Source organism: Vombatus ursinus, unplaced genomic scaffold (genome assembly GCF_900497805.2).
Source record: "Vombatus ursinus unplaced genomic scaffold, bare-nosed wombat genome assembly UNPS02014935.1, whole genome shotgun sequence".
Taxonomy (NCBI): Eukaryota; Metazoa; Chordata; class Mammalia; order Diprotodontia; family Vombatidae; genus Vombatus; species Vombatus ursinus.
In genome coordinates, this window is record NW_020954713.1 from 491,694 (window position 1) to 512,088 (window position 20,395).

General features: G+C 41.5%; 1 protein-coding gene across 1 annotated transcript in view; it reads right to left on the reverse strand.

The window, feature by feature from the left end:
* The window catches only part of LOC114029564 (ceramide synthase 4-like), a 32,037-nt gene that overhangs the window by 11,230 nt on the left and 412 nt on the right, over positions 1-20,395 (reverse strand). Inside the window, 1 exon segment of the mRNA XM_027844065.1 lies at positions 619-792. Within this exon segment, the coding sequence (XP_027699866.1) occupies positions 619-791 (173 nt within the window). The 5' untranslated portion in view covers position 792.

A 20,395-nucleotide genomic window follows, 5' to 3' on the forward strand; every position in this document is an offset into this window, starting at 1 on the left:
TATAGTATAGTATAGTATAGTATAGTATAGTATAGTATAGTATAGTAGCTCTTTTTGTGATGGCAAAGAATTGGAAATCAAGGGGCAGCTCATCAGTTGGGGAATGGCTGACCAAGTTGTGGCATATGATCGTGATGGAGTACTATTGTGCTGTGGGAAATGACAAGGGGGGTAGTTTCAGAAAAAACATAGCAAGACCTATATGAACTGATGCAAAGTGAAGTGAGAAGGAATGGGGGATCATTGTGCTGAATAACAGCAATGTTGTAATGATGATCAGCTGTGAAAGACTTGGGTACTCTGATCAATACAATGATCCTAGACACTTCCAAAGGATTCATGATGAAAAAATGCTATCCACTTCCAGAGAGAGAGAGAAATGATGAACTCTGAGTGCAAATTGAATTATAATTTTCTAAGTTTTCTTGCTTTTTTGGAAATATATTTTTTACAGTTTTCACATGTATAATTTATAGCATATTGCTTACTTCCTCAGTGTGTAGGGAAGGGGTGGGAGTGAAAGAGAGAATTTGGAACTCAAAATTTAAAAAGAAAACAATGTTAAAAATAAATAATTTTTTTTAATGATAAGGGGGGGAGAATTCACAGTTGACTTACCTCTCAATGATGTATCTGACAATTATTAAGACAAATGTCAATGGAATAACTGCTAGCAAGTCCTTGGGGTGAGGGTATATGGCCCCATCTGAATCTTCCAAGTCAGCCCATGAATACTCTTTAGGGAACCAATATCGGTCATTCCAAAAACAGTCATACAGACTGACCAACATCCTGCAAAAAAGAGACAGAGGGTTTTATTGAAAATTTCAGGAGAGAGGATTCTGGGAAGAAGGCAGAGTAGGTCACAAAATCCCAAGCTTTCTAGATTTTCCCTACAAACAAGACAAAATGGCACCTCAGGGTGAATATAGAGAGGTAAAAATAAACAAGAATCAGGGCAGAGCAGTGGTCCTCCCAGGACAACAGGAGAAAGAAAGAAAAATCCCAGAACCTAGTTTTTGTCCCTGTGAGGTGTAAATACCTCTAGGCTAGTTATGCCAAAATAGCAAGAGTTGAACCCTGGGGCTAGCTGGGTTGGGAGATCAGCTCCAGCTATAGGAATTTTCACCTCCTGGAAAGTGTGGGGAGTCAGGCATCTTAGCGGGGGAAGATTGAGGGAACCTTTACTGATAAGGGACGCCAGGCCCATCTATGCTGCCAAGACGAGACGAGGTCCTGGGTGAGAAGGAACCAGCACGTGCCCGGTGAGTGCAGAAGCAGTGAGGCGGGGATGTTGCTGGCTTTACTTATAGGAGGACAGAGTTCCAGGCCAGAGGGGAGAATTGCAGCCAGAGGTACCATTTTCCATACCCCAGGACTAGAGGTGATTACAAGTTGCTATAAATAAATTTTTATTTAAAAAAAAATGAGCAGTCAAAGGAGAAAGAACCCAAACATAAAAAGTTACTATGGGAATAGAGAAGACCAAGGTTTATCTTTGGAGGAGAATACTGAAACAAAAAAGCCTCTCCTACCCCAAAGAGTAACGTCAAATGGTCACCTACCCAAAAAGAATTCATAGAAGAACTTTACAAAGACTTTAAAAATCAAATAAGACAGATTGAGGGAATTTTTTTATTAAACAATTTATTTATTAATTTTTAGTTTTCAACATTCACTTCCATAAGATTTTGAGTTTTAAATTTTCTCCTCCTCCCCTCCCTCTCCTCCCACCTCCCCAAGATGGCATGCAATCTGATATAGGCTCTACTAATACATTTATATTAAGCATATTTTCACATTTGTCATGATGTAAAGAAGAATTAGAACCAATGGGAGGAACCACAAGAAAGAAGAATCAAAACAAAACAACAAAAGAAAAGAAGAGCAAATAGTATGCTTCCACCTGCATTCAGTTTCCATCGTTCTTTCTCTGGATGTGGATAGTTTTTTTTTTTCCATTATGAGTCTTTTGGAGTTGTTTTAGATATTTGCATTGCTGAGAAGAGCTAAGTCTATCAATGTCAGTCATTGCATAGTGTGGCTGTTACTGTGTACAATATTCTGATTCTGCTCACTTCATTCAGCATCAGTTCATATAAGTCTTTCCAGGTTTTTCTGAAGTCCACCTGCTCATCATTTCTTTTGGAATAATAGTATTCCATTACATTTATATGCCACAGTTTGTTCACCCATTCCCCAATTGATTGGCATCCCCTCCATTTCCAATTCTTGACCACCACAAAAAGAGCTGTTATAAATATTTTTGTACATGTGGATCCTTTTCCTGTTTTTATGATTTCTTTGGGATACAGATGTAGAAGTGCTGTTGCTGGGTCAAAGGGTATGCACAGTTTTATAGTCCTTTGGGCATAGTTCCAAATTGCTCTCCAGAATGGTTGAATCAGTTCACAACTCCACTAACAAAGCATTAGTGTTAAAATTCTCCCACATCTTCTCCAACATTTATCATTTTCCTGTTTTGTCATGTTAGCTAATCTGATGTATGTGATGTGGTACCTTAGAATTGTTTTGATTTGCATTTTTCTAATCAATAGTGATTTAGAGCATTTTTTTCATATGACTATAGATAGCTTTAATTTATTTCTCTGAAAACTCTTCATATCCTTTGACCATTTATCAATTGGAGAATTACTTGTATTCTTATAAATTTGACTCAATTCTCTCTATATTTTAGAAATGAGGCCTTAATCAGAAACACTGACTGTAAAAATTATTTCTGAGCTTTCTGCTTCCCTTCTAATTTTGGTTGCATTGGCTTTGTCTGTGCAAAAGCTTTTCAATTTAATGTAATCAAAGTCATCCATTTTGCATTTCATAATGTTCTCTATCTCTTGTTTGACCACAAATTCTCCCCTTCTCCATAGATCTGATAGGTAAACTATTCCTTGCTTTCCTAGTTGGCTTATAGTATCAGTCGTTACATCTAAATCACATACCAATTTTGATTTTACCTTGGTATAGGGTGTAAGATGTTGGTCTATGCCTAGTTTCTGCCATAGTATTTTCCAGTTTTCCCAGCAGTTTTTTTTAAACAGTGAGTTCTTATCCCAGAAGCTAGAGTCTTTGGATTTATCAGACAGTAGATTATGACAGTCATTGACTGTTGCGTCTAGCATACCTAGCCTATCCCACTGATTCACCACTCTATTTCTTAGCCAGTACCAAATAGTTTTGATGATTACTGCTTTATAATACAATTTAAGATTTGGTATAACCAGGCCACTTTTGCTTGCATTTCTTTTCATTAGTTCCCTTGATATTCTGGACCTTGTGTTCTTCCAGATGAATTTTGTTACTTTCTTTTCATAGTCTTGTTTTTCTTGGATTGCTCTTTTTTTTCTCAATCCTATATGAACACAATTACAAAATACTTTTCACACAAAGTCATATCTAAATAATTGGAAAAACATCAGTTACTCATGAGTAGGCCAAGCTAATATCTTACACAAATGAGGTATGAAAAGAAGAATTGATACAGAGGAATTAGATGGGGGAGGAGGGTGGGTAGTTCTGGAACCCTACTCTCATTGGGAATAAGTTAAACAGGGAACTATATATATAATATATATATATAATTCAGAAAGAAAGAAGGCAAAGGAGATAGGAAGGTGGGGAGGATAAGGGAGGGATTTTTAGAGGAAACCCTACTTACATCAGATCTGGATTATAGAGAGAACAATAGTTACACTTAGAGTGGAGAGGATAAGGGAGGGATCTTTGGAGAAGGGTAGGTTAAGTAAAAGGAGGGCAAGGTAGTGGGTAGAAGTAAAGTAGAGGAGTCAGGAAGGATAAGAAATAAAATACACACACAAATATAAAATAAAGATCAGGAGTAGAATTTATTAGGAAAAAAAACCAGGGGTAGTAATCATGATCTCAGACAAAGTTAAAACTAAAATAGATTTAATCAAAAGAGAAAATAGGGAAACTATACTATATATCAGCTGTATTAATCAATATTGTTTTAGACTATTTAAAATAACTAGACAGTATAAGGTTGGAATATTGCTGTGGCTTAGGAAATGATGAGTTGGTGGACTTAGAAAAATATGGAAAGATTTGTATTTATGAAGAAAAACGTTATCCACCCTCAGAGAAACAGAGGACAAACAAGAAACTGTGGTCTTACATAGAAGCATATGGATGTATGTGTCTATATATGAGTATGATTATAGATATCTAAGTATATGTATGTGTGTAAGTGTATGTATGTGTATACATATGCATATACATGTTTGTGTGTGTAGGTCTATGTGTATATGTATGTGTATATATATGTATGTACGTGTGTATATACACATGTATGTGCACACACGTATACATCATATATATATACATATAAATAACATATATATATTTATCTGCAATTAATTGTAGCCTTCCAGGGGGAGGGGAGGGAGGAAGAGGGAAAAGAGAACAAAGTAAAAAATGCATAGCAGAGAAGAAAAGAAAACTTACAAGAAAGCAAAGAAAGGATGGACAGCTCTGAACACAATGTGTAATGTTTATTATAGAGACTTTCTTGAAATGGAAATTTATTGCTGCATATTTTGAATCCTTTCTTATGTTCTGCTGTGCACATGGCAATGCTTTTTTTTTCTTTTTTACTTTGTATTGAAGTTTTAGTAATATGTTGCTTTTTCTTTTCTTATTGTGCATTTAAGTTTGAGTATTTAAGTTTAAAATAAATTATTTTTTTAAGGGGCAGCTAGGTGGTACAGTGGATAGAGCGTCTGCCCTGGAGTCAAGAGGACCTGGGTTCAAATCTGGCCTCAGACACTTACTAGCTGTGTGACCCTGGGCAAGTCACTTAATCCTGATTGCCTCCAAAAAACAAAATAAAGTGTTAGTCTTTGTAAAAAAGAAAGAAAATGCCCCAAGAAAATGGTAGCACATCATTGACAAGGAATATCGTATGCTAGTTAATTTTTTAAAAATTCTGGTAAACTGTGGGTAAATGTATATGACTTTCTGATTATAAAAACAGAAAATGTCACAGCATCAAGGTACTTTGAAGTCCTTTTACAGATAGGGAAACTGAGGCCCAGAAAGGGAAAGAGATTTGCTCAGGATCATATGGTATGTCAGAGGCAGAACTGGGTCTAGAACAGAACCCAACTCACCTTATTCTCTTGTCCAGGGCTCTTTTTATGGCACTGGCCTTTGTTGCACCAGGGCCACAGGGAGGATATGGTTGGGTGATCCTCATCAAATAAGAAGGCTGCTGCTTAATTCTACCTTTTCACAAAATGCTCTCATGTACAAGACTTTGTATTCTGGGGCTGCCACTGTGAAGCCAAGTCAGCATCTAACTTCCAAAAAGAAATCCTTCTTTTTCTTACCTAAGGTGAGTGACCTTCCCTCAACACCCCTCTCTCAATTCTGGGCCAGGAGCACAGCCTCAAAAAGAATATGAACTCCTTAAAGGAAGAGACTATTTTATTTTTTTCCCTTTGCAACTCCATCAGTTTGCATTTCACATAACAGTGTCTTAATAAATGCTTGCTGAATGAAAGTCCATAAATGCAAACTTTTTCTCAGTATAACAGGGACCACCAATCCTCAGGGGAGCATGCTCAGAGCAACAACTCCTGGTTCCAGGATACTATATGGAAGTAGGGGTGGGGGGCTGCTTCTACTTATTTGTGAGTCATAACTGAGGGACTTGTACTTTGAGGTAACAGAATCCTCTTATCAGCTGAAGAGTCTAAGTACTTCAGATGAACAAAGCAGAGTGGCTGCCTCCTAACCCTATTTTCCTCTTCTAGTGATGGCTCATGAAGGAATATATTTGATTTGCATGCTGAGTCAAGTATGAGAAGAGCAGCTAGCCCCATTCCCTACCCCAACCTCTAAATTTATGTGGAAGTTAAAGCACATGGCCTGCTTGGGCAAGACTAAACTTGGATTTGGGATGCTTCTTTTGGGTTGGTTCTTTCTTGACACCTTAGGTGAATTAGGAATCGTACATAGGTTTGTCCAGTCTTGGAGGTAACTTTGTGGGGCAGAGAAGTCAATAGATCTTGGGTCCTATTGGGTTGCAGCTAGCTGGTGGCAGGAGACGTTTATGCATTGGAAATGATGGCCTCTAACAGGAAAACCTAGCCATTTTGGCAGCAGACATAGATCTGGAATTGTTTGGACGGTGCCAAGATGAGGTAAAATGTAAAATGCCTCATCAGCAGTCCTGCAAACTGCTTTATGTTTGGATTAAGTTGAAGTAGTAGTCTCCTAGAAAATTGTAATAGTACTCATAACTTGTTATTAAATCCTGTTACAATTTTTTTCTATGTGACTTGTGAGTGGACCTTATTTAGCATTTCTTTTGTATGTAGGAGTAAATTATCACAATAAATGACTCATATTGTCCAGTGAGTACCTTGTTATATCCTCCTTTTCTGGGAGGTCCTAGAAATGGGCTAAGGAGTGAAATTATCCATATCCATAAAGCATTAGTCTTTATTTTAAAAAAATGTGTAGGGGTGGTGGGCTCAATGAGTCAAAGAGTGTGAGAACAGGGAGCTTAGTCTTTTCTCATTAGAGGACAGGATTCCTTAAGACCGAATTTTATTTTAAACTGGATGCCTGGATATGAACATGGAGTAGGGCAATGCCCCAGCCCCTAGAGGCCCACCAGCTGCTATTCAAGGTTAGACCAATTGAGTGGTGTTAGTACCACTCCTGAGTTAAAAAATAATAACTGACATTTCTATAGCTCTGCAAGGTTTGCAAAATATACATTATCTCATAGATTACCAAAACCACCTTGACCACCATCTCCCTCAGACCCTGATAGAGACAGCCCAGGATCCTGAACACAAGAACTTTGGGAATAGCAGTGAACCCTCCCAAGTTTAGCCATCATACCCATCATTGAAGGGAGAAATCATTTTGGAAAAGTGGCCTACTTCCTCATCACCACAACTGGCAACTGTTGACCAATTGCCACCAAAAAGCAGATGGTCATAAGGGTGCCAGCACCTAGCACTGCCTGGGAGTGCCAGCACTCTTCCAGGCAACTGTTCCTGGTTTTAGCCCAGGACTCATGGTTATCATCTGGGGAAACAATTCCTGTAGAAAAGGAGCCAATTATCTTCACCAACTGCTGCCCACAGGGCAAGCAAGCCAGCCTAACTGAAGTAGATGGAAGAGACAGGAGACAAAATATACCAGGTGTGTCAAACCACCAGCACCATCACCTCCTTGGCCTCTATCTCCTTCACACCCCAACAAAGGCAGCCTGGGACCCAGTATCCAAGAGTCTTAGGAATAGCAATGCTTTCAGGCCAGCCCTTGTAGCCATCATACTGAGAAGTAATTTGCATGAAAATGCCTCTTGGCAACTGCTTTTTCAGTATCCATAGCCACTGAAGACCCAGAAAAGAAAGCTTTTACCACCAAAGCCATTAGCATTGTCAAATGATTCAACATGAGAAACTATAACAAACCCCTGGCATAGCAGCTTCTGGTACAGAGTAGGCTGGGCAGTACTAGTGTATGGCCATGGGGGTCACAGAATCACACATTGTCAAATATTAAAGGGGCCTTATTCCAACCAGACACAACCATTCATGAACATGATTTCCCCCTCCATCCAAGTTTTCCTTGAAGATCTCCAATGGGGGGAAACTATTGCATCCTAAGGGAGCCCATTTCACTTTCATGTCATGGACAGGAAATTTTTCCTCAAAGAAACAATTCAAATGAAGAGAAAAAATGGAAGAGGAATGAAGAGACTGGAAGCATAGGAAACTCAACAGTTTCCATTTTTAAGAGACATACAGCAGAAACAAGGGCAGATAACAAGATGAACATAGTTCTGTGAAAAGCCAGCATTATGAGTGGTGATGCTCAGAACAGTTTGAGGGTGGTGAGAGGGAGCTAAGGTCAACAGAAAAGTTTGGTTTTGTTTTGATTATGTTAGGAAAGAGAGGAGGCTCAAACAAGCATAGAACTGCTGCATGGAGGTGGAAAGGATGGCAAGAGATAACACAGGAAAACTGGCTGGAGGAGATCCTCTAGGGGCAAGCACAGAGTTCTTTAGATAAGGTTCTGATAAGCACAGCAATTCCTCTGATGTGGAGAAAGTGGAGGTGGAGGAGCTAGCCCATCCCTCTCTGCAGGACAGAATGCCATGGGCTCTGACCACAGCCTCTGCCCCTCTCCCAGAAGACGACAAGGACAAGAGCTCTACCCTCTACTCTAACCTCCCCCCGTTTCAGGGAACCAAGCAGGACTGGAAGTGGAGTCTGGTCCTCAAACAAATCAACCCAGGGAACAGGAGGCCATCCTGTTCCTGTGGCTATGTGGAGGAGCTTGCTAGTATCTGTGAGTTTTAGGCATGAAAACTCATTAACACAGTTTTTTTGGGGGGTGGGGGGAGGGGGGTGGTTCAGCTTTAATCTGTGAGACTGCCATAGCCCATTGTGTGGGTTTGGATCTGGCGTCATCTTGTGTGGAGCCTGAATCACTGCCCGTGTTACTTCTGGCACTTTCCAGTTGGCGGCACAGAGTGCATTATAGCAACTGCCTTATTGAATTGGCTTATTGCCTCGAATCAGCACCAAGGATGGCCCTGCTCCTTCAATACTGCTCACAGTCTAGCCATAATACTTGGGTAGAGTGGCTGCCTTGGATCTCCAATGCTGCTCAGGCAACTAGTAGAGCTGAGGCAATAGAAAATCCTGGAGGGTGAAGGGGGACATGGCTATGTTGCTAAAGGAATTGCTGGACACTGGAGTCCTCAAGTGAGCCATGTCTCAATTCAACAACCTTGAAGAGCCAGCGTGCAAGGTCGATGGGACTTGGAGGTCAACTATAGATTACCAAGGTTTGAATAAAGAAGTTGATTCAGTGGTTTCTAGCCTCATAGTTTCTCAAATCCCATGATCTACTGTTCCATGCCCCTCCCCCAACACACACACACACACACACACACACACACACACATGCACACACACAAGAATGGTTACACCCTTGATCTTGCCATCATCCTTAAGTGCCATAGTTCCATGATAAATCATCTTGACATTCCTTTATTACATCACAACCTCCTATCATTCCATCCCTCTCAATGCCTCACCCTTTCTTAAATCTTTCTTTGTACTCATCTCCAATTCCTTCAGTCCTCAGTACTTCTCCAGGCCATCATCACCCCTGCTTTGGTCTCACTTTCCTACCTTCACAACCTTGACCCCATTGTTAAACAGTTCAATAGTGTACTGTTCTTTCTTCCCAAGTCATTGCCCCCTTGTCCTATCTCTGTTCATGCCTTGATGAGTCCCAACCCTGAATTACCTTCTGACCCCTCTGCTCCTATTCCTCTATTGCTGAAGGGAGCTGGAAGAAGCTGTGCAAGTATTTTCACTAGTTCCACTACAAATTTATGCTATCTAAATTCAACTGAGATCTCACTGGACCTGGGAAAGATCTTAGCTTAAAAAGGCCAAGGTCTCCCACTTTTTTTCCCCTACAAAAACTATGAGAAATAGTGGGGGAGAGGGAGGATGTTTATAATAGTCCCCCCCCAGTAATGGGCATTCTGACACCCACCTAGATGCCCTAAACCCTTCTGGTTACCTTATTATAGTCACCTTTACAGGACAGGCATCCGATCAATCAATAAACATTTATTAAGTACCTACCATGTGCCAGGCACTGTACTAAGTACTGGGAGTGCAAAAAGATATAATATCTTCTTTCCCCAGTGTCCAGTTAGTTTTCCCCTGACCTTCCAATCTGCACTCAGAGGAACCCATAGAGAGCATGCAACTGATTGGACATCCGATCCCAGGCTTATTCTCCACACTCAGAGGCAGGTGGAGAAATTTGGTAAATACAGAGTAAAGTAAAGAGGCAGGAGGTGATAGCTGAGTTACTGTTGACCTGGAGACAAGCAACAGCCTTTGGAAAATGAGAGGAGAGGAGATGTCCAGATTAGTGGGAAAGGAAGAAACCTGAGCCTGCACATCAGGGACAGAGAAGGAATGTTGAGAATGGGAGCCATGAGCCCTGTCTGTCTCTCTGCTTCTGTCTCCCAACAGATAACACAAACTGTACTTGACTGCTGCTAGGAACAGACAGAGATGCCATCATCAACCTCCTACTCTTTCTCCTCCTATAGTACATCAAGATGACTATATTTGTGACCTATCTCACTGGCTCAGCAATGGTGACCACACCCTTGCCTTCCCATGAGGACTATATTGAGGATTATGATAATTCTGGTGTGGGAGGGGGTAACCCTGGCCTCCTGGAGGATCTACCAAAATAGCGGAATATATTAGCGAGCCCTACCCAAGTTGTTTCCTTAGCCAGGAACTTCATGGTTGTTGGGTGTGCTGCCTTGCCCCAGGAACATCTGATGCACAGATCCAAGGTTTTCCATTGAACTCTACCCCAGGTGCCCTACCACCTCCCTACCCCTCAGGAGAGAATTTAACTTTTATATTAGGGCTCCAGAGTAGAGAGTCAAGCCAATGGGATGGCAGTCTCAGTACCTGATGGTTGTCAGATGAACCAATTCCTCTGGAGTAGAGAAAGGAATTTAATATATGATTAGTAGATATTTTAATGTCAGTGAATGCAACTTTTGTAAATTATGCTGTACAAAGAGCATTCTGAAATATTAAACAATGTCACAGAACAATGTGGACCCTTCTCTCCACTCATCCTTCCTCCTCAGCTTTGGGGAAAATAGGGTCAGAACTTAATCTTTGTCCTTGGGACTATGCAACCAAGTTCTACCAACTCTATAAGCATTCAGTCTCTGACCTCTGGAAAAGGGAGAGTGTTTTCCCTAGTAGTATGGTATGGCCGTGCCCCAGCCCTGACACTAGTTTTAATGCAAATTCTCCATCTTGGAAAATGCCTAATTGAATGATGGTATAGCCTTTTACAACTTAGTCCCTAACATTGTTATCTCTAGTACAGTAGTCAAGCCATTTACCATATACAAGGGCACCCTGAATCCTGAATACATGGACCTACACAGATTCTGTGGGCACAGCTTTCCAGGGTGTGCTGAAGACACTGAGGGTTCTATAGATTTGTCTTCCTACCATGGTTAGGGATTATGGAGTAGAATACATGATCCTCAACTTATTAGCCATTGTAGTCCTTATAGCCAATGAAACATATAAGTCCATAGGTGCCCAGGAAAGAAGCCTTAATTCCCTGGCACTGGTGGCTTTAGCCAAGTATATTGTCTTCTGGCTATAAATGGAGGCATCTGTGCCTTAGCCAGCACCTCCCTATTACTTTTAGGTGACAACCAGTGGAGAAGTAGAACAATCTCTGGGGAATATTAGTAGATACCTGGTACAAGCCTGTAATAGACTGCCTTTATCTCCAAGGTTGAGCTGATAAAATCGTGGTATTTGTCCCCCCTTTTTCCAGGCTAGGATTTTGGAGAGGGTAGCTCAGAGGCCTTCTACAAGCAGCCTCTCTAATCCCCATCTTCATTGTCAAAGTATTAATGTTGGCCCAATGTGTCCTGATGTTGGGGTGCTTGGGTGCTTGTGCTTGTACTTGAACCCCAATTTCTCCCTAGTCTCAGAAACACTGTCTCTGACAATCACTCCCCAGCCCAAGGACACTGTGCCTAGCAATTACTCATGCATGGGCCCCAGCACAACCCTTATCTCTTTCCCTGGTGCAGCTACACAAAGCTGGGTGAGAGTGCTGAGCTGCTCAGGCCCCAACCCAAAGATCATGTCTCTGGAAGCCTCCCAATTCCTTAGTAAGTTCCTGTCTTGTGAGAAAGCTTTCCCTTGTTGCAGAGCATTTTGTCACCGAGACAGAGGGAGAGGGGTGACTTGCCCAGCCCAAGGAGTTTTGTCCTTGGCTGGCCCAAGGACTCTTCTTCCTGCCAGACTCCCAAGATCCATACCTCTGTCATCTCCCTCCCTGTCTGGTATACTCCCTGTACTTTCTCATCCATAGCTCCCAAAGACACCGGGAACTTTAAATTACCTCATCAATGTCCCTGGCATTCCTTTCCCATGCCCTTTTCCATATAAACCCTAGCCCCATCCTCAGTCTGTCACAGGTTACTTAAGAATCCTTGCCTGCTGAAAAGTGTAACAATAAATCTTTGCCACCTTGATTTGAAGAAAGCTTGAGTCAGTGAATTCATTCCAGACGACCCTGTCCTGTACCTCAGTCTTTGAGGGGTCTTAACCTCTCAGATCGAAACACTGAGATGTATCCAACAAATGTTACGTCAATTATTCAATGTTCGACTGATCAGGTTGACTCTCCCAGAAGGCAAAGCTTATGCTGAGATATGCTGGAACCGAAGAACCAGAGAACGGACTGAATAGCCAAGGAGTCTATGGCCCCACTCCCTTAGGCCTATCTCTTGTTACACAACTCAGGTGTACTTAAGGTGTGAACCACACCCAGTTCTAATTAGAATGGCTGATGAAACCATCCAGCGAGCCTGCTGATCCAGCACAGTTATAATTCTCCCTTCCTCACCCCAAGTAGGTCTTTCTGGCTAATTTTTAGAAATCCTCCCTTTGCTTCTTGTCCATGTTCCCTCACCCCATCACCCCACCGGTGACAAAACAGCCACCACAGTAGACTCTTTGCTTGAAAATCCTATGTAGCTGCTCTGTACCTCCAGCTAGAGGGCATATCCCACTGCTCATCAGGGCCCCACTCAGCATGCTGCCCCAGAGGATGGAGAGGACAAGGGAGGCCAGATTCAACTCTGTCCAATTGAACTGCTGTTCTTCTGTCCATACCTGCTGTGAGTATCCAAAAACCATTCTAACCCATCCTAGCACTGCTATTCACCTTCTGTCCTTAATTTGCATGACAAATAGCAAATCAAATAACCATAATGCTGTAAAATGATTTGACAAAACTTGGCCCCAGAGAAGAGCTGTAAGAAGACATCTCCTTCCCCCTTCTTTGCAGAGATGGGGGACCATGGGTATCGAATACTGCATAAACTACAGGCTCTTCTTTTTTTGCTATGTTAATTTTGCCGCTCTTTTCCTTTTTCTTTCTATTATTCTTTACTATTATGGAAGGTCCTCAAGGAAGGGTTGTGGCAAGGGCCACAGGAAAACATATAAATGACATAAAAACAAAATTCATCGATAAAATTACATTGAAATAAAAAAAAATGAAAACATGGTTAGTGTTCATCTAGACATTGAAGTGGTGATCACAAAGAGCCAGCCCAGCTTCAGGCCATCAACGGAGATGGAAAGATAGTTCTCAAAAAATTGCAAACTATTAACAACCATATAAAAGATTGCTCCAAATTATTTAACAATAAGACAAATGCGAATCAAAACCAATCTGAAGTTTGACCTCTACCCAGAAAATTAGCAAAGATGGGATTAGCCAATGATGGTTGTGGACAAATAGGCACATTAATGGATGGCTGGTGGAACTGTTGGTCTAACTATTCTGAAAGGCAATTTGGAATTATGTTTAATTAAGAAAGGGATCATGATTGCTATACCTTTTTACCCCAGAGAGGTTGAAGATAGAAAGGAAAGTCCCATAGACTCCAAATCATTAATAGAAGCACATTTTGCAGTAGTATGTAACTAGAAATAAAGTAGATGGTAGATAACTAAGGAATAGGTAAGCAAAAATACAGAGAGGCACAGAAGAAACTTTATGAACTGGTACTAAGTGAAATAAACAGAATCAAGAAAGCAATTATGTACTATGATTAGAGCAATGTAGATGGAAAGAATTGCAACTACAATAAAAAAAATCACAATTTTGAACACTGTGCAATCATAATGACTCAACTTGGCTTCAAGCAAGAGAAATGAGAATGTGTTTTTTTCTTTGCAGAGGTGGGAAGACTGGATGTGGGACACTACCTAAACTGTCAGACTAGATTGATGCATTGGTTAGTTTTTGCTGAATTGCTTCCCCTTCCCCCACACCTTCTTTCTTTCTTATTCTTTGTTCCAAAGAATGGATCTCTGTGTAGAGGAAAGGGGAGAATATTATCATTGATGGTAGTCCAACAATTACATCTGCAAATTCTTTCATTGTCCAAGGAGTAGTTCACTTTGACTTGGTGACTCAGATTCATCAAAGGCACCCAGGTGTCTTACTACCTCCTCACTTATCTTGGGTACTTGATCAACTTCTTACTAGCCATTTTTATTCCCTACTTTCTAGAAATATAAACATTGTGTACTCATTGCCAGTCACTACAAAATTTTACCTGCTCTCCATACTTACCAGAAGTAAGATCATTAATTCTTGTCTTTCTTTGACCTGGAGATATCCTCTAATTGACATTCAAGAATCTCCAAAAACTGACATCAGCCTATCTTTCCAACTCTATTTTCCAATACTCTCTTTCCAAGTAGTCTATAATTTTGGCCAGATAAGATGCTTTCCACTTCCACACCCTTGCATGTACTCTCTCCTACACTCGGAAATTCCTCTCTACCATTTCTATTTATTGGCATCCTCAAGCAGGCTGTCTCACTATTTCATCACCACCACCTTGATGGATATTCTGTCAACTTCTTGTGCGTCAGGATTCTATTATTGTTGGCATAAGACATGCCTGATTACCTTATGAACGTGAGGGACCCAAATGTTATTCTTTTGTCTGCCCTAACAGATTCTTTGCTAAATACCTGTATTTACTGCTTCCTAGTATATAAAGAAGCACAGGAGGGGCATTGGGGAAACATATGGTCCTTGACCCCTTGAACATATGGGCTCAGAAGGATCTCCTAGCCTGAGAAGCCTGAGAAGCAGAAGTATTCTAGCTTAAAGGACCTGGCTCTGCCACTTATCATTTGCATCATCTTGAGCAAATCTTTCAGTTAATCAACCAATTAAAATCATTTTTAATTTTTTTTTATTTTTAGGCAATTAGGGTTAAGTGACTTGCCCAGGGTCACACAGCCAGTAAGTATTACATGTTTGGTCTGAAGTTGGCTTTGAACTCAGGACCTCCTGACTTTGGGGCCGGTGCTCTATCCACTGCACCACCTAGCTGCCCCAAAAATCATTTTTAAAGAGCCAACTATGTGGCCAGGCATTGTGCTAGGCAAATATGAGAATGATACTGTTCCTTCCATGAAGGAATTTACATTCTAACAGCAATCCAAACAAAAGTTCATATCTAACGTTATACAAGATCCATACAAATTAATACAGAATAACTTGAAGAAGGAAGGCACTAACAGCTATTGGTTATAAGGAAAGTCCTCATGTAAAATGTAGCATATGAACTCAGCTTTGATGGAAACTAGGGATTCTAAGATAAGGAGGTAATGAAGGAGTGGATTCCAGGCATGGGCGATAGCCTATGCAAAGTCAAGGAGGTGGGATATAGTGTGCCACGAGTGAAAAACAGCAAGAAATTCAGTTTGGTTGGATTATAGAGTGTGTGAAGAGGTATAATATGTATAATAAGGGCAGAAAGTTAGATGGGAACCAGATTGTGAAGGGTTTTAAATGTCAGACTGAGAAGTCTGTCTTTGAATTACATGGTAAGAGAAAGTCACTGGAATTTATTGAGTAGGAAAGTGACACAGTCAGACTTGTGTTTTAGGAAAATCATTTGGCAGTTGTGTGAAAGATGGATCGGAGAAGGGAGATTTGAATCTAGGGGACAAATTATTGTCTTAGTCCAGCCAAGAGATGATGAAAGATTGAACTAGGGTGGTAGTAGTTGTGAGTAAAGGAGACAGATGTGAGATGTAGAGTTAAAATCATCAAATTTTGGCAACTGATCAGATATATGGGTGACGAAGAATGAAAAATTTAGGGTGTTGAGGTTTCAAAACTGGGTGACTGGAAGGACATTAGTGCCCTTGGAAGAAAGAGACAGAAATCATAGAGTTCAGAAAATGGATAGGTTTGTGTGGGGGGAGGGTGAGGGAGATGATAAGATCTGTTTTGAACATAGAAAGTTTGAGATACCAAATAGGACAGACAATTTGAAATGCCTGTTGAGCATTTGGTAATGTAGTAGGTGTCTTCATTTTCTCTCCTTTTATTTTCTAACATCTTATAATCTTTCCTCATCGTTCCATTAAAACTGCTGTCTACAAAGTTATAAGTGATCTCTTAGTTGCCAAATCTAATGACCTCTCAATCCTCATTCTCCTTAACCTCTCTGCAGTTTTTTTTTTGTTTTGTTTTTTTGGGGGGGGGGCTAGGCAATGGGGTTAAGTGACTTGCCCAGGGTCACACAGCTAGTGAGTGGGGTTTTTTTTTTGTTGTTTTTTTTTGTGTCTGAGGCCAGATTTGAACTCAGGTCCTCCTGAGTCCAAGGCCAGATCCACTGCACCACCTAGCTGCTCCCCTTTCTGCAGTTTTTGACTCTGTTGATCACTCTCTTTTCTTTGACACTGTGTTATCTGGAAGATTTTGGGACACCACTCTCTCCTAGTTCCCTCCCTGCCTCTGTCTCCTTCTCTGCTTTCTTTGCTGAATCTCCCTCCAGATCATACCCTCTAAATATAGGTGTCCCACAGGGTTCTGTCCTGGGCCCTCTTCTCTTCTCCCTCTATTATATTACTTCACTTTATCATTTCATCAGTTCCCATGGATTTAATTACCATCCCTATGCTGATGATTTTCAGATGTATCTATTCTTCTTTAATCTCACATCTCCAACTACTTTTCAGACATCTCAAACTGGATGTACAGTGGATATCTTAAACTCAGTATTTCCAAAACAGAACTCATTATCTTCCCTGTAGAAGGCCCACCACTAACTTCCCAACCCCGCAGGTGGGGAACCTGCGGCCTCGAGCCACATGTGGTCCTCTAGGTCCTCAAGTTTGACCTTTTGACTGAGTCCAGACTCCATGGAAGTAATCTAGAAGGCCCCTTGCGGCTTCAAGGCCCGAGGTTCCCCACCCCTGCCCCACACTAACAACTTGGGCATCATCTTCTACTCCTCACAATCTCTAACCCCCTACATACAATGTGTTGCCAAGGCCTGTTGACTTCACCTTTGCAGCATCTCTCCAATACATCCCCTTGTCTCCTCTGACACTGCCTCTGCTCTGGTGCAGGCTCTCATCACCTCACACCCGGACTATTGCTCTTGCCTGTTGGTGGGTACTTGTGTAAAGGCAGCAGTTGGGATGGAGAGGTAGATTGTGAGTCAGGTACTGATTTCTTTGAGAAAGGAGGCAGTGAACAACCCAAGCGCTGGTAGATAACACCACCAGGAAATGGATTGGATAATTTTGGATAGAATGAACCTCAAAGAAGGAGAGGTTGCTGCGTAATGGTATCACAAGGGGTCTAAAAATGGCCATAGGTGATAAAGAGTATTCCAATCCCACCTTTAGGACAAATGTGTTAGGAATTACAGGAGAAGGTGCAGCAGTGCTGGAGAGGCTCTGGGCCATAGAGAGACTTTCAGCTAATAGGCTGATGATTCAGTAGTCTATGGGATTCAATAGATCATTTGGCCCTGAGTGGGAGGAGAATGGGTGACAATGAAACAGTGGATCACTGGTGTTATTGTGGTTGTTCCTTATTGTCAGCATTTTTAGGTAAAGGAGAAGCAGCATGTACAGGGACAAAGGCCCCAAGAGCCAGCCTATAGGATTAAGCCCTAAATTTTTCCCATCTCCAGTAGCTGCCCCCTGTACAGCTGTGAGGATTAGGTGAGAACACTTCAACACAGTTCTTCCCACAAGGAGGGTTTAGAAATTGAAGTAGAATTGACAGGAACCTTAGAAGGAAGAGGTCATGCCTTACTTGGGTTTATCAAAGCTAAGCGGAGGAATGTAAACCATAGTCTGATGTGTTCCAAGACTTACGAAGAACTTATTTAAAAGAGTCCAGAGAAAAGATGGGTCTAATCCTTGGCCAGAGACTCTGAAGGAGAAGAAAGCTCAAGACATGATGGAAGGCTCTCAAGAAAGATATACTGATGAAGAATAGGCAATGGGGTAGGAAGGGAAGAGCTCTGGATGTAGAATCAAGGGTCCTTGGCTCAAAACCAAACCCTCCCATTCATTGATTGTATCACCTATAACTTTTCCTCTCTGGTCCTGAATTTTCTCAGCTATAATATAATTGAACCAGATGATCTCGGACATCTGTTTCAGTTCTAAATCATCTGACCTCAGGAAGCATGTCAGCAGAGCAGCAGAAGAGTAACAATAAACTTTCCTCTCCCTCAGCCCCATAATTCCTTCAATCATCTAGAAAATGTACCAGATCAAATTCTAATTGGAAATTTTTTTTTAAAAAAATCACACTGAGGCTTTTTTAGAGTCCAAACTGAAAGAGGGAAACAGAGATCTGTGGACACTGGGGACTGGGTCTGCCTATGTCTTGAGTTGGGGTATGGAGAGTTCCAATGTAGGGAGACACTGCTTCAGGGGAAGAAGTCTCATGACCAGCACAGAGAAACCTAAACTTGTATAGGTTGTAGGAACAGGTGCTCACTACACAGCTTCAGGTCATGCTCACTATACAGTCTCAGGTTGAGCTTAGAAAGAGATCTGTACCTAGGATAGACTGTATATTGAACAAGGATCAAGTTTAGAAGCAAGCAACAGCTGTGTGGTTCTGACCCCAGGAGCAGAGGAGTGTCTCAGGTCTAGCTTCCAGGTCTTGAAACCTGCAGGAGAATAACTGGGCAGGAATCTCAGATCAAAAGGGAGTTCACACCTCTGTCACTGAATCATCAGAGCTTTCCAGATGCCTGATAAAGGCTGAGTCTAGTAACTGGCTATTAGAACTTCAAATGAGGCAAGGCATGTTGCTCAGGTCCAAAATCAAACCAGGAGCCTGCATACCCAGACCAGGAGGGGCAGCAATCAGACTTTGTCCTGGGTCAGGCCACTGTACTAGACCATTTTGGGATCATTGAAGGTTTACAGATGCCCAGACTGAGATGTTCCCAAGATCCTAGAATAAACATCCTACACATTCCCTCCAGAAGTATAGAGTCCAGCTTTAACATAAAGCCTGAAGTCAGGAACTAGGCTGAAAGAATGAACAAAGGCTACTATGGTGACGGATGTTCAAGAAAGAGAAACAGAAGGGAATGACTCCAAAACATGTACATGTAGGTTGGGTTGAATTACATTTGAGCTCCCTTCCAACTCTGAGATTTGTGATTGTGAAATGGAAAATGCTCTGAATCTGGACTCAAAGGCAGATGGGAAGAAGAAAGGATTAAGCATTTATTGAGCACCTATTCTGTGCCAGGAACTGTGATAAGTGGTTTATAAATATTCTCTCATTTGATCAGATCAAAGGATCTGATTTCTAATTCTGGTTCTGCCACTGATGACCTTCATTCTATTGGACAAGTAAGTCATTTCCTCTCTCTGGCACTCCATTTCTTCATTTGTGAAATGAGGAGTTTGGAGCAGATGATGTCTAAGGTCCCTTTCAGCAACATTTGAAGCTCATAGCTTCTAGATCCCTTTGCTAGCCTAGCTTTACTGATCACTACCATCAACCATCCCTGCCTTCTTCTCTCTTGCTCTGTCATTTCTTCCTTGGATGGTAAATTAACTTTATAGTTTAGGACTTTGATGAAATTTGAAGCTAAGGAAAAGTGGGTGGAATCTAAACTGGTTTGGAAAATTAATTCTCAAGACAACTCCAATAGGGGATTCCTGAACTCGAAGTGAAAGGGCAGAGCCTTTGCATGATCAACATGTCAGACCTTTGGATCAGAGACTTTCAATCTGCAGGATATCTATCACTATACCATTTACTCTCTTCAAAGTGGTAATGAGAGACATTGCGATGTGGTGAAACAAGAGATCTAGCTCAGAGTTCAAAAGTTTCAAGGCCCACCCCCGTGACACCTGGGTCACTGAACAAGTAAGTCACTCAACCTCTCAGTGCTCTAAGACAACTCTGTAAGGCTATGAGTTGCAGAGGTGTTGAGCTACATTAGCAAAAGTCATTTCCTCTTCCCAGATTCCATAGACCAATAAAATCATAGGACCAATCCCTATCTCCGTCCTTCAAGGTGGTAACTTTTCTTAATTTAGCTTAAAACAAAACCTAATTTGCTCTTTTCTTCTAGATGATTCAGCTTTGCTAACTTTCAGTAGTCGTTAGAGTCCACAGCAAAATTTCAAAGACCTCCTTTAATTCTTAAGAGATTTTGAAATTACTAAGTGTCCATCACCCTGTCCTTATTCCCTTAGAGCCCTGGGATAATCATTTCCCTTCCTCAGGCAAACACACAACCGAAAAGCTGGTGATTGTCCCACCAGCCCCTGGGTCATACATGTTTAACCTGTTCCTATTTCTGCTCCTGCTTGGGGTGGGTGTGAAGTTTGTGCCCTGAAAGTCTATCCTTTAGGTAACAGGGATCCTCTACACACACACACACACACACACACACACACACACACACACACACACA